The sequence below is a fragment of the Neofelis nebulosa genome, chromosome 4, assembly GCF_028018385.1.
Source record: "Neofelis nebulosa isolate mNeoNeb1 chromosome 4, mNeoNeb1.pri, whole genome shotgun sequence".
Classification (NCBI taxonomy): Eukaryota; Metazoa; Chordata; class Mammalia; order Carnivora; family Felidae; genus Neofelis; species Neofelis nebulosa.
The window spans coordinates 1606095-1621120 of NC_080785.1; the positions used below are offsets into that span (position 1 = coordinate 1606095).

Below are 15026 nucleotides of genomic sequence, written 5' to 3' on the forward strand. Positions count from 1 at the left end.
TGTTTAATTCTGAAGAAATAAACTTAGGTAGAAAACTATGACCTTAACTGACAAGAAGAATAATTTTCAGATTGGTGAACACTTTGTTTTTAAAGGAAAAGAATGTAAATTCTGTGTTATTAGAATGCTGTAAGGATTTAAGGGAACAGTTCTCAGAGGGGGTAAGATTAAAACAAAATAACCATCTGTAAATTACTATGATCGTTCATTGTTCTGCTTCCAAAAAAAGCTGAAGGTCAACAAGCAAACTCATAATGAACCGCCCACTGTGGATAATCGGGAGACTCAGAGAAAGCTTGCCTGTGAAATTTGCTGACAACAAAGTAAAAAAGTCTTTACGCTGATTGGAAGGCTTGGATTAAGCACAGGATGACCAACTATTGGCTGAATGTTATGTTTCAAAAATCTAGGCGAAAAGATCTATTAACTTGAGACACAAGAGCACTCAGTTCGGGGACAATCAGATGAGGGAGCTCCGTCACTCTGACCCCTAATGAGCCTGAGAGCTCAGAACAAGGTATTAGAAAAGAGAGGCTTTGCCATTTAAAGACCAAGGTAACTAAATCACTACACTCACTTCAGTCTTCGCTTTTAAAGGCTCAGCAGATTTCGTGAGCATTTTACGAAGGGACTCCCGTGGTATAAAAGAATAAATTTTCCCAACTCTCAAAAATCTCAGGGTAAACCATTAACATTTACATTCTAGGACGCATTAAACGCACACTGTATTCTACTAAAATACAAAATGGTAAACCACGTGTGGAAGGGTGTCTGCTAATTAGAAATCTGAAAATATATGACCGAGATATTATCAAATAATCTGATTTACAGGCATCCTGTTCCAATTAAATCAATATTCTGAAGCAAGGGGAAAAAAGCCATCTTCAAATAGAATTCAAATATGATAAAAGATTTCCTTCAATAAATTTCTGAACTTAATTGGTTTAAATGGACCTAGGTGCTTCTATCTGTAAAAAAAAATTCAAGATGACATTACCACATCCTTGAGCTGTTTATTTATTCCCTGTCGACAGCCTGATTTACAGGCGATAAAATGCAATCACGACCCACACCAGAAGCAGGAACCATCTGCTAATGGAACTTTTAATTGAGAAGTGACCACTGACATGAGGTAATTCTTTCTATGCAGGATTGCTCTTCAAGACCTCTTTGCACTTCATCACAGTAAACAATCACTAACATATGCATTAAAGAAAATTTAAATACATTATGACCCAATAAATATCATAATCAATCAATATACAATTTTCTTCTGCTAAGGATTTAATGTTCAGATACCATACTATTAGCCCTATACTATTACACTCACTTAGATCTCGACAATTTTTAACATGTTGGCACCAAGTTTAACCATTTGTAATCAGAAAATAATCAGATCTTTTAGAAACTAGCACTCCCTTAGGAATTTCTGGAAAATGCAGAAAATTATATCAGTAAAAACTTAACTATGTGAAACGAAATTATCTACCATCATCAAACAACTAGTTTTCTTGCTGATTTTATCTAACCTTCACTACTTTAAAGATTATTGAACTACACTTGACGTAAACTTCATTTCTGGGACAAAGTCTCCAGAGTCTGGTGTGAAGTGATGCACATTCCAGAGCAAAGGAGGGACAGCGATCGGTCATCCGCCCTGCACCTGAGTCTTCACGAGCGCCGTCAGGAACAGCGTGCCAGGAGATAACTCAGGGGAAAGGAGTCTATCCCCTCAAACTTACAGAACCATTGACCAGAAGACCTCAGTGAACCAGGATGGTCCAATTTTCCTGTCTCTGTATTAATCAAGATCGGACAATTTATACACTCAGGAAGAAAAAATACAAAACGTTAATAAGATCTCATCGTGCAAATAAGATTACTCTGTCGTCTGACACCGCACCGTGTGAAAACCACCAAACTTAGGGCATATTTCAGGGGCACCCTGCTGGCTTGGTTGGTAGAGCACGTGACTCTCGATCTTGGGGTCGTGAGCTCAAGCCCCACACTGGGTGTGGAGATTATTTAAAAATGTTTTTTTTTTTTTTTTTTCAACATTTTTTTTTATTTTTTATTTTTGGGACAGAGAGAGACAGAGCATGAACGGGGGAGGGGCAGAGAGAGAGGGAGACACAGAATCGGAAACAGGCTCCAGCCTCCGAGCCATCAGCCCAGAGCCTGACGCGGGGCTCGAACTCACGGACCGCGAGATCGTGACCTGGCTGAAGTCGGACGCTTAACCGACTGCGCCACCCAGGCGCCCCTGTATTTCTTTTTTTAAATTTGGAGGTATTTCAGGTTAGTCTAGCAACATAAAGCTCCCCTTCGTTATTATTTTAGATTTTAATTTTACTATTATTAATTTAGGAGATTCTTGGGCTCACCTTAATAAAAATGACTATGCATCATCTCAAAGATTTTCATGAAACGAGTTACGAAAGCCGTGTGCTCCAGAGGGAGCCAGAGGGGGGGAGGGGTGTCTGGTGGACAGCTGACACCAAAGCCAGCACGCGGCGTCGCGGGGAGAGGCAGGGTGTCTCAAAATGAAGTGAGAAAATGATCTGTTTGACACGGACGCTAAGGGATCTAACGTCAGGCCGATGTCTGAAGCTGCTCTCTGAAACGATAAGGAGAGCCTAAAGAAACATACTGGTGTAACGGTGAGGTCGAGCTGAGCCCATCGGCAAGCTGGAAGACGAACCTGTATGATTACAACCGCGCATGTGGAATCGGAGCAAACGGTAATGACCGGACCTCCTACCATGCATGTCAAAGAGAGATCCACGACCTACCGGTTCCTTCCGCTGCCCCTCCGCTGCGTTGGGTCCTGGGGCTTCATTACCGTTTGTCATTGGTAAGTACACACAGCCCAAGACTGACGACAAAGGCACAGTAATCAAAGCGGTGCCACGCTGGCACAGACACAGAGATGAGTGAAACCGAGAGTCCAGAAATAAACCCTCACATTCACAGTCAACTGACTCTGGGCAAGGGAACCACGTAAGGCTTTTTAACAAACGGTGTGAGGACAAAGGGTGTCCACATGCGACAGAACCTGCTGGGACCCCTAACTCACACCACCTACAGAAATTAACTCCTAATGGAGCAGAGACTTAAATGGAAGAACTAAAATGACTCAATTCTTAGAACACACACAGGTATAAATCTCTGCGACCCTGGATTAAACCACATGACCACAAGTTTCTTAGACAAGACTGCAAAAGCTCAGGCAACAAAAGAAAAATAAATGCATTAGAAGCCATCAAGAAAGTGAAAGACAACCCACAGAACGGGAGAAAATACTTGCAAAACACATGTCGGATAAGGACTTGAACTAGAATATATAAAGGACTTAATAATAGAAAACAAACAACTCAATTTAAGAAATGGACAACGTGGGGCGCCCGGGTGGCTCACTTGGTTAATAAATCTGACTTCGGCTCAGGTCACGATCTCACAGTCTGTGGGTTCAAGCCCCGCGTCGGGCTCTGTGCTGACAGCTCAGCCTGGAGCCTGTTTCGGATTCTCTGTTTCCCTCTCTCTCTGCCCCTCCCCTGCACACTCTGTCTCTCTCTCTCTCTCTCTCAAAAATAAACATTAAAATAAAAATTTTTTAGGGGCGCCTGGGTGGCGCAGTCGGTTAAGCGTCCGACTTCAGCCAGGTCACGATCTCGCGGTCCGTGGGTTCGAGCCCCGCGTCAGGCTCTGGGCTGACGGCTCGGAGCCTGGAGCCTGTTTCCGATTCTGTGTCTCCCTCTCTCTCTGACCCTCCCCCGTTCATGCTCTGTCTCTCTCTGTCCCAAAAATAAATAAAAAACGTTGAAAAAAAAATTTTTTTTAAAAAGTTAGTATTCAGTTAAAAAGAAAGAAAACCCAAATCTCTTTTTTGGACTTCATCTGTCCTGCGGGGAAGCAGTTAGCCACCCTGGATTTAAATGAAGTCTCCTGGCCTGCTGTCCCCACCTTTGGTACACTGAATGTTTGCGTCCCCAGGGCGGTGGCATTAGGAGGCTGGCTCTGGACGGTGATGGGGTCATGAGGCAGAGCCCTCAGGGATGTGATTGGTGTCCTTCTCAAAGGGATCCTGGAGAGCCCCTCACCCCTTCCATCATGTGAGGACACGGTGAGAAGGCACGGACGTGAACTGGGACGACGGCCCCCACCCAAGGAGACCCCGCGGCTTGTTGATGGCGACCTTCCAGCCTCCCAAACCGTGAGAAACACATGTGTGTCCCTCAGAAGCTGCACGTCTGGGGTGCTCCGTTCTAGCCATCCGCAGGGACGACAGGCAGGGACTGACCTGGTTCCTTGACGAACAGCACTGATATCGGGGGTGTCCTGGCTTTGCTTCTGACTTTACCAGTGGGGGTGGGGGGGGCAGGTCCTGTCAAAGTTTCAGCAATAAACAGGAAGTGTCCACCAGACTACAGATGAAGTTTTCCTGTCACTTACAGTAAAGGGCAAATTGTGTTTGTGTGCACGGTCGACGGGTGTGTGACGTGCTGCTCATGACAGCATTACCCTCACGTCATCCTTACACGGCCAATTTTCCTGGAGTTTGCACACGACACATGTACCACTCGCCCCATACCCAGTAACAACGGTCGTCTGCCTCGCAGCACTCTAAAAGTTTACGGAACCTTTAAAGACCACTTGTAACTACAGAACCCACTTGTAACACTACCAATGAGAGCAACAGGGAGCTTTCTGGTATTTCTAGCACACAACCAGACGGCCAACAGCCCCTGAAAAGACTTCGACCAACAGGATTTTATCGTACGTGCCCCCAGGTTCCCCATACTATGCAAATGCTTTATGCTTGTGACTACTGCGCATGTAGCGCATCACGATGAAATGTTAGTTATTATACAAAGGAATACGATGCAGGGATCACCAAAATTACTTAAGCAATTTTGAATAAAGATCTTCAGTGAAACAGACGGCAACCACACGGAAATACAACCCCAGCACCCTGTGGTCCCAGAACACTGTACCTTTCCAAGCATCCTGCCCAGGAAGTAGTAATGTCTGGCGAAGGAGTCTCCCACCAGCATGTGAGCAGCTGGGCTGGGGTACAGAAGGCCCTCGTTAGTAGTCTTAAAGAACCCCTGATTGGGGTTAAACCCCGACTTCAGCAGTTCGTTTAGGAACTCTCTGAAAATGCCACCGCCGTCAATGCCGGCTTCATCCAGGCCGTGTGCGTTGAGCAGGTGCACGCGGATCCGCTTTTTCAAATCAGGCTCTGTTAAAACAAAGGGGTGATGGGGGCGAGGAGAAAAACAGTTTTTACTATGCTAGTATTACTACAGGAAGTTTTGGAAGGGGAGCAAGAATATTAGAGATATTTTAATGCAGGACTAAAAAAAAAAAAAAATCAATGAGATTAAAACCAGATGATGAAACAGACCGACCAGTAATTCCCCCAAAGCTGCCAAGGGGAGAAAGAGAGAAAGAAGTTCCTTTATGTTAACATATCACACATGGAGGTGAGGGGAAACTGAGTGTTCAGGAGCAAATAAAGTTATCCCACATATTCTAAAGGATAGGACGCTCTAAAACACTAGGAGACTTGTACTAGGAGGGAGGGAGTTAAGCACGTGAGAATACCAGGGGAACAGCAACCGTTACCAGGAAAGGTGAAAACCATAAATGGATAAAGAAGATGTCAGCGCAATTAACATTACAAAGAGTCTCTGAAAAAGGTGAATGAGGCAGGAGAGTCAGAATCCAGGATCTACATTATCGTTAAAAGCAGTAAGCGGCTGAAAAGGGTACAAGCCTTTTTGGTTATAGTGCGCCACCAAGATTAAAATAAAAAAAAAATTGGAAAGTTGGTCAGTTAAGCCTGGTATCTTAGAGAAATTTCCACACAGGTCCTCAAGAGGTCAGGAGTGCCGTCAGCAGGGATATGACCCTGGACTCACCCACAATGATACACAGTCTTAGTTCGGTACAGGCCTCGGGACACAGGCCCCAAAATACAAGCCAATGGAAGTGATTCTGCCAAAAGCCAGAACCAGGTGATCTTCACCGCACAGGCTTAATCAGGGTGCGCGGGTCTGAGAAAGTAACTTCACCCCTCCCCACCTGCATCCTGAGCGGGAGCAGGTGGGAGCAGGGGCGGCGGGGCAGGGGCGGTTGCCCCGGGCAGGGTGGGTGTGATGCTGAGAGCTCGGAGGTGCAGGCAGCTCAGCCCAGGTCTGCACCTGGTGCCACTCTGCTGCTGGGCTTTCAGGAGCTGCCACCATCTTTCAGGCTTCCCGCGAGGCCGATCTATGCCAAGGGACAGAGGACCTCTAGAAAACACTCCGGAAAGGGGTTCAGCGGAACGTGGCTTCGGGGAGCCGTGTCGATACTTCTGAAGTCCCAGAGCCTGGCGGTAGATACTCTGTAACACGGTCCAAACAGGGCCGGTACAATTTCTTATATGGACTGAGATCTACACCACTGTGGACAGCGGTACTGACACTATCTTTCACTGACCGGCAGGGGCGAGGGCCACCCCATCCTGCCAGCAGCGACAGAAGAACGCTGCTGGGTGAGCTCTGTGTAAAGGCTCACATTTCCCCCAGAGTTAGGGAGACAAATTAAGCCACCTGGTTACAGCCTGCTCTCGTACTCCATAAAGGGATACCCATCATTGATTATTTACCCCGAGCTAGCATTTATGTTAGAATTTTACACACATTGCTTCAAGTCTTTTAACAACCTTCCGGGTTAAGAATTATCTCCACTCTGGAGTAAGAGAACCAAGGACAAGGAATTATTTATTTAAAGACATACAGCTAGCACTGTGGCAGGAGTGTTGTAATGTAAAGATCTGTCTACTGCCTACAAAGCACAGGCTTTTATACTAAACTATATTCTCTTCTTTCTTTACTTTTCTTTTTTTTCTTAAAGGTTTTATTTTTAAGCAATCTCGCCAACGTGAGGCTCGAACTCACAACCCTGAAGTCAGGAGTGGCACACTCTACCGACCGAGCCAGCGGGGTGCCCTCTCTCTTTTGTTTTTAAAATTTAAAATACTTACATGAGCAATCAGAACATGCTTTTCAGGGATGGTTGGATTCCACAATATGTCATTTGCATCGTTTTAAAAAAAAATTTTTTTTTTAATGTTTATTTATTTTTGAGACAGAAAGAGACAGAGCATGAACAGGGGACGGTAAGAGAGAGAGGGAGACACAGAATCCGAAACAGGCTCCAGACTCTGAGCTGTCAGCACAGAGCCCGACGCGGGGCTTGAACTCGCGGACCGCGAGATCGTGACCTGAGCTGAAGTCGGACACTTAATTGATGGAGCCACCCAGGCACCCCAACATCTATTTTGATCAACAGGATTACAAAGTATGTTCAATCTCAAGATCTACATAAAATGCCAAAAGAAATCTAAGCAAATAATTGTACGTGCAACACAAAAATATAGTTGGGTATTTTTCACCTTTACAGATTCCTTTTTAATGCCCAATTTTAAGGATGAACTATAAGCATTTCTTTGTCATATATAATGTTTTTCAAACTGACTAATAGCAGTCAGCAGCAGATTTTGTAAAAACTCTAAGCGTACAAATGTTACAGGCGGGAGACACTTGGCCACGGCCCCCCTTCGACAGTCTCATGGTGGGCAGGGGGTGTGTCATGATTGCTTGGAGACTCAGTGGGCCATCGGAAGTCGCCTCTCTACTTTGGCTAGAATTGAGATTCTGTGGTTCCCTGAAGCTCATTTCTGTAAACAGTAATATGTAAAAAAAATAATAACAAAAACATAATATAATTTCAGAATCAAATCCAGCCTTCGAAATATCTTGACACTACTTGTTTCTAAGGACGAATTTTAAAATCTCTACTTACACGCTAAGGTTTTAGTGGGGGGAAAAAAAAACTAAGTAAAATGTTACTTTGATTTTACTCTATTACCATTCCCCCTTCAGGAAAACAGTGTAGTAAATCCTGCCCAGTACACAAACACCTCAAAACCAGCAAACACACAAAGGCTCTCGGAGTGAGCACAGCTCAGTCCAGAGCCAGCTCTGGCGGGCTCTCATCCCAGAAGAGAAGAGCGATCATGCCCAGAGTGACAGCAACCCTGAGAGTGAAGGTGATCACGGCTCCGTGCCCCCCCCCCCCACCGCCCCCCGGCAGCACCGCCACGGGAGGGCTCTCCAGGACTGCCCACCGCCCAGGTCGGAGCCCCAGCAGCCAGCTCTCCCCCTACCGGCTGACGCCCACACTTGAGAAACCTGTTCCGAGATGACAGATGCCGAGCATTGGTGAAGGAAGGATTTGCTTTAAGGACTAGATATACGGGGTAATCGTATTAACCCATTATACACAGATGATCAATCAACAAAGCACTTCCCACCAACTTCCCCTAAGTAAATGAAACATTCGGAGATGACAGTTAATTTTACTCCTCTCGCTGGTGAGATACCAATTTTAAGCCATGGTTTGAAAACTCCTGTCAAGAAGGCCTGACTCAGAGTATCTGCAGAGATCTAAAGCATTATGACCAAGCATTATGGGAAGGTTCTTCCACATCCCTTGAACTCAGTGCAAGAATCAGAACACACCTCGGGAGGCAGAGTAGGGTCAACTTTTGAACAACTTTAAGCTTAAGGGTTTATTAGGAAATCTGCGGTCTGTTCTAACTGGACAGTAATGTCTTTAAAAACCATCTACGTGAATAGTTTTAAAGCTAGTTTAAAGTCGCCGCCGACCCCATTTGGAGGCACCCCACCTGCAGCACGTGCAGGAAGCAAGCCTGCGAGAATGAGCGCCCAAGCGGCTGCGCGGGACCGGCCACGCGGGCAGGCCTCCCCTTCCCGACACCCCCCGGCACCGACCGTGCCTCACTTCTGCTCTCACCCACAGTCTTAGCGGCTGGCAAATTATCATTTCGTCCTCTCGAGTTTTCCCCGGGTTCAATCGCAAATTCAACAAACATCTACCGAGCACCCGTGACTTGAGCCGGACAGAGGACAAGGACTCCGGGCCGCAGCACGAGAGCCCCGGCCAAGTGGCAGGCACACCACAGCTACTACCGCCGATTCGCGGGGACCGAGGAGCCCCCAGGAGGAGGTCCAGTTTTTCTCAAAAGTGTGTTGGGCTTGAGTCAGAGTTCCGGATTTTGCCCCGTTCGCAGGTAAAACTTACGAACGAACCACGCTGGCTGGCAGGGAGCCGGGACAGCGGCGGTCCGCCTTCAGAGGGCTACGGCACAGATTAGGTGAGAAAACCACATTATGTGAACATCAAACCCTCACACACAAAACCTGGAAGAGAAGGGACCGGTGACTGACGCTGGCCGTCCGCCGTTATTCCCACAGCGTAACAAAATTAGCTCTTTAAGAAAAAAATCACTTGAATCGAGGTTTTGCTCCCCTTGGAGAGGCGACTGTTACTTCACTTCTGACGACCTCCCATCTCCTGCAGCGGTGATCCAGACCCTGCCTGCCACCTTCCGCTGCGAGCTCCCTGCACCGATCTAGCCCTGATTTAATGCAGTTAACAGGGATCCCATACTCTTGAAGGAAAAATTATGAACATGTAAACTAGTAATACAACACTTAATGCTGGGTGTCAGATACTCACAGGAGACAGAACGTGTCACTGACCTCTACGCACGATCCAAAGTGCTGTTACAGGAGAAATCTCTCCGGTCTTTCTCTACTAGCACTGACGCTGAAGCCCACGTCCTTTTATAAAGAAATCTGCACTGCACCGAGTTTATTCTGGCATGTTAAACAAGGCTTAGAGGTTATAACACACACATAATACAGAACGTAAACGGCGCCCACCAACATTTTCAGAATTCTAGATCGTCAACTAAATTTTAGAAACAGACATCTGCGGGTGGAGTGGAGGGTTTTTTTGGCCTTAAAAACAGAAGTCACTGGGGCGCCTGGGTGGCGCCGTCGGTTAAGCGTCCGACTTCAGCCAGGTCACGATCTCGCGGTCCGTGAGTTTGAGCCCCGCGTCAGGCTCTGGGCTGATGGCTCGGAGCCTGGAGCCTGTTTCCGATTCTGTGTCTCCCTCTCTCTCTGCCCCTCCCCCGTTCATGCTCTGTCTCTCTCTGTCCCAAAAATAAATAAAAAACATTAAAAAAAATTAAAAAAAAAAAACAAAAAAACAGAAGTCACTATTTGAAAAAGGCTCCTGTTGCACTAATTATCTGTCAATCTTAGGAATGTTATCTGATCACACACATCTACAGATCCGGCATACATTTCACTGTTAAAACTCATTACAGAACAAGACGACGGACACTAAGGTTTTAGTGAGGACCTTTTTCTAAAAGAATCCCTCAGGCTCCCCCTGCCGCATGCATACACACAGACAGAATTATACATACCATTTTCTGGGGAAAGTTTGTCATAAGCATCTTCATAAATATAATTTCTTCTTATAGTGACATTAATTCCATCCAGAAACGGACCATCTCCTTGCACCTCTTGCTTATCTGCATAAATCAACCTTTGAAAGATCTAACAAACAGAGGAAGCTGTCAGGTTACCCGAAAATGAGACTTTGTTATAAACATAAGCAACAAAAAACTGCTACATAAATCTTCAGTCTTCTATCTCCGTGAATTCAGAAACAAATTTTAAAAGCCAAGGTATCGAATATGGACTTTCGGCCTTATTAGTAGACATGCGATATTTGTGTATTTGTAACCCTGCTCCTCTTCCCCATCTTACAACAAATTTTTAAAGTCCCATGCTATAGTATTGTCAGTATCTTCTTTTACAAACCCTTTAGAAAAACCCAGGTGACAGAAAAAGAACGAATATCTTTCTTTGTAAAGCTGTGTATCACTAGTAGGAATGTCTCCCTAACAATAAAACTCAACTGATTTTTTTTTTGATGCTAAAAATCCAGTAGAGGGAGCTCAGGAACTATGTAATATCATGTTGCATTTGTGCCTCTGTGTGTGTGCGTGCGTGTGTGTGTGTGTGCGTGTGTGTGTGTGTGTGTGTGTTTTAATAAAGAAACACCAACAGCTTTAAAAGAAATTCAATCTTTTGCTCATCCTATAAAGAGTGGGCAGGACTAAAATTACCCTCTTGAATCTATTACTTAAGAATAGAGCCTGGTAGGGGCGCCTGGGTAGCTCGGTCCGTTAAGTGTCCAACTCTGGAATTCAGCTCAGGTCATGATCTCACAATTCATGAGTTCGAGCCCCACACTGGGCTCCATGCTGTCAGTGTGGAGCCTGCTTAGGACTCTCTCTCTCTGCCCCTCCCTAGCTCACTCTCTTTCTAACTAAGTAAACTTAAAAAAAAAGCCTGGTAGTTTTTAGAAATTTGCTAAGTTAATGAATACAAACAAGACATTTTAAAATCTCAAAACAGATAAATACAAAGTTTTGTACATTAGTCAAAAATGACCAGGCAAGAAGTTAAGATAACTATCCAAGTCTCTTTTATAAAGTAGTGTTTGTGATAAATAACTTCAACATAATGTACAGAAGCGTATCTTTTCAAAAAATATGCATTTTCAAAACACAGGTCCTAGACAAAGGACCTCATCCTCCCATAAGACGACAATGGTGTGACAGGCCTCTGAACTCTAGGTACAACTAAGGAGAAAATCTTTCAAGTCTATATAAAGAGGTACTTGGTTGGACTATGCTTTCTAGAAAAAAAAAAAAAAGAAAAAAAAAGAAAAGAAAAGAAAAGAAAAAAAGTTCATTTATTTTGAAAGAGAAAGCACAGGGATGCACGCGAGTGGGGGCGGGGCAGAAAGAATCCCACGCAGGCTCCGCCCTGACTCAGGGGCTCGACCCCACCGTGAGATCATGACCCGAGCCGAAGTGAAGAGTCAGACGCTAATAACTGACTGAGCCACCCAGGTGCCCCTGGACTATGCTTTTATAAATCGCTCTCAGCTATTATCACCCAATGAGGAAAATAAGAAGTGCAGAATCAGCCGGGCACCACACATCTTTGGAGACTTTCTGGCTGGTGTTAGTTCAACCCTGAAATGATGCTAAGTGACCGTGCCACACACGCAGTCCGTAAAGACACCAAACTGCTTACCTTGACTCGCTCCTCAAATGGAACCACAAATGGCAATTCTGTCAGGATGGCGAGTTGTCTTTCCTCAGAGACGGACAGCGGTGGGGACTCCAAACCCACTGCAACACATTTTAAAGGCTCTGTGGAGTTACGGGCATGGACACACCCCACCTTGTGGCACCTGGCAGACACCGTGTGCCACGAACAGAAGGTCGGTGCTGACCCCGCGCCCAGCGCCTCCGTGGACGCCATTTCCAGCAGCACTTGCACACTTGGTGTCCTCGTGTCACATTTCGGTAATTCTTGCAACATTTCTAACTTTTTCATAATTACATTTGTTACAGTCATCTGTGATCCGTGATTCTCAGTCGCTGAAACGACTCAGATGATAGCATCATCTCCAAAAAGTGTATTTTTTTTAATATGACAGAGAGCATGAGAGTGCGAGTGAGGGAGGGCAGGGAGAGAATCCCAAGCAGGCTGCACACTCAGCATGGAGCCCGAGGCAGGCGTGGATCATGACCTGAGCCAAAATCAAGAGTGAGACGCTCAACTGACCGAGCCACCCAGGCACCCCTAAAAGTTTCTTCTAATGAAGGTACGTTTGTCGCTTCTTTAGACGTAATGCTATGGCACTCTTAACCTTTACATACGCTGGAAAACCAAAAAATTCATTTGACTTGTTCTGCGACATACACTTGATTGCGGTGGTGGAGAGCAGAACCCACCATGTCCTTGAGGCCTGCTTGGACTCTTCCCTCCCAGACTCACAAGGCTACACACTATATGGTTCCATCTAAAGACATTCTGGAACAGGCAAAGCTACCAGGACAAAAACAAATCAGTGGTTCCCAGGGGCAGGGGCTGGGGCAAGGAGCCGGGGCGAGGGCTAAGTACAAAGGAACACGAGGTAATTTCCGGAACGATGAGCCTTTTCTCTATGGTTGATCACGGTGGCCTATGTTTATCAAAAATCGCAGAAGAGTACACTGAAAAGAGTGAACTTCCCGGTACGGAATGGTAGTCCATAACCCTGAACGGAAAAGGGGACTGCAAGGCCACAGAGAACTCACCGTCCAGGCTCGACTGCAGGGGGCCAATCCTCCCCATCCGCCGGTACCTCCACACGTGTCTGGAAGCCGGAACGTAGAGCTGGGTGACCTGCGGGGCCAGCAACGCTTGCTTAGTACATCCTTGTGCTGTGGCGCGAACTTTAACTTGTCACATGTGAACTAAATCGTGCCTTACACGTACTGAGTGTCAGCCGGGTCCTGCTCTTTGATCTCATGTCCTTTCCAAGTCCTCGTCCCGCCCTCTCTCCCCTGCTGGCTACCCTTTCACGCTTTGACAGTGTAACTGCTTCTAACACATCCCAGGGAACTCTCTGCTGCTTCTGGTTAATGCCGTGTAACAGGTGCATATAGTAAACGGTCATGTGATCACTTTCTAAATGAAAACGCATCACGCTTAAAGAACGAATTTCTTACTACTAAATATTCAGTATCTCATAATTACAAAATCTGAGTATCCAGCGAGGCTGGGGTCGTGTGCACTCTGGAAGCCTCGCCGCTCTGTGGGCTCCCCCGGCCCTGAGCGGGCCGGGTCAGAGCAGCTGGGTGGCAGGGCCCCCCCACCTCCCTTCGGGGCTGTGCCGGCTGAGGCCCCTCGGGGCTAACACGGGCTTCTGGCCCGGTTCCCACACACATGTGCAGCGGCATCAGGAGGGCTCCTCACATCCAGGTTCAGTTTCTGGCCAGGACGCTTCATGGGCAGAGTGTCCTTTCCTCAAGGCACGTGTCCGGTGACCGCAGGTCTGGGTACCCGTTGTTACAAAGCGATGAGGCCAAAAGAGGGACCAGCTGCGTTACCAGGCACGGTGTGGCGCAGCTGATGTTTTTTCCACAGCTGAGTCTCCTGGGGTAGCAGCGGCACAGCGAGGGGCGTCCGGCACTGGACCCTCATCACTGGACCCTCATCAGCTGGGGCCTCCAGCCCGGTATCAGCAGGTCCCCTTGTGGCCTGCACCCCGAGGGCACCGCCTAGACCGCTGACTCATCAGAGCTGCAGACTGTGGGACTCCAGGTCAAAAGTGGCTTCTTCGTGCATCATGAGCCACCCCTAAACCGAGAAGGGTCTCACATCACCACTACTCAGCCTGAGATACATGAAGTTTGTAAGGGAAAGGCAGACTCAGTGCATGATTACTTTTTTCCGAACCCGTCCTCAAAATAATAAGGTGGTTCCTCTGCTTATAAGATGGCCAATCACGTTCTTCATTTTCTAACGTTTAAAACACTTTTGAAAAAGTTTTATTTATTTGAGTAACCTCTACACCCAGTGTGGGGTTTGGAACCACAACCCTGAGATAAAGAGTCCCATGCTTTTCCGACTGAGCCGGCCAGGCGCCCGTAACTCACAGATTTAAGCATATTCGACGTTTAGTCCATTACACCTGTTCCGAAGGGCCGGGGCCTCCTGTGGTTCCCATACTCTCCAGTGACAAGACACTCCATCATTCCAAAGGCTGTTTCCTTTTGGTGGTAAATGTTGTTCAGAGGCCCCATCCCGGGCCTTGGAGATGTCCATCTGCTACAGCGTTGGCCGTGGTTTCGCAGCCTAACCAGTGGGCACAGCTAGGCGCCACACGCTCCAAGATTCATGCAGACACAGTAATGCTTCTGAAACTGTTATAAAGCACCTCTGTTTTCTTCTTCTTCTTCTTCTTTTTAAGTAGGCTCTACGCCCCGAGTGGAGCCCAATGTGGGGCCTGAACTCATGACCCTAAGATCAAGACCTGAGCTGAGAGCGAGTCGGATGCTCAACTGACTGAGCCACCCAGGCGCCTGCTGTTTTCTTTCCTTTAATGCTTCTATAGTCCTGTTTCTTCTACACCCTCCACTCTCTGCACCCCGAGATTCTGAAATGAATACAATCATGCCTTTCACTGACAAACAAGAACGAAAACGGTTCATAGACGTCTGTTAATGTTACTTAAATTTCTGAAAATAT

General features: G+C 46.6%; 1 protein-coding gene across 4 annotated transcripts in view; it reads right to left on the reverse strand.

Annotated features, from left to right (window-relative positions):
• Positions 1-15026, reverse strand: part of UBE3C (ubiquitin protein ligase E3C) — a 122899-nt gene that overhangs the window by 36565 nt on the left and 71308 nt on the right. For all 4 annotated transcript variants that reach the window (XM_058723642.1, XM_058723641.1, XM_058723643.1 and 1 more), the window contains 4 exons: positions 13091-13178; positions 12039-12136; positions 10352-10484; positions 4995-5242 (listed from right to left, as the gene is read on the reverse strand). In XM_058723642.1, coding sequence (XP_058579625.1) covers positions 4995-5242; positions 10352-10484; positions 12039-12136; positions 13091-13178 — 567 coding nt within the window. The remainder of the gene's footprint in view (positions 1-4994; positions 5243-10351; positions 10485-12038; positions 12137-13090; positions 13179-15026) is intronic.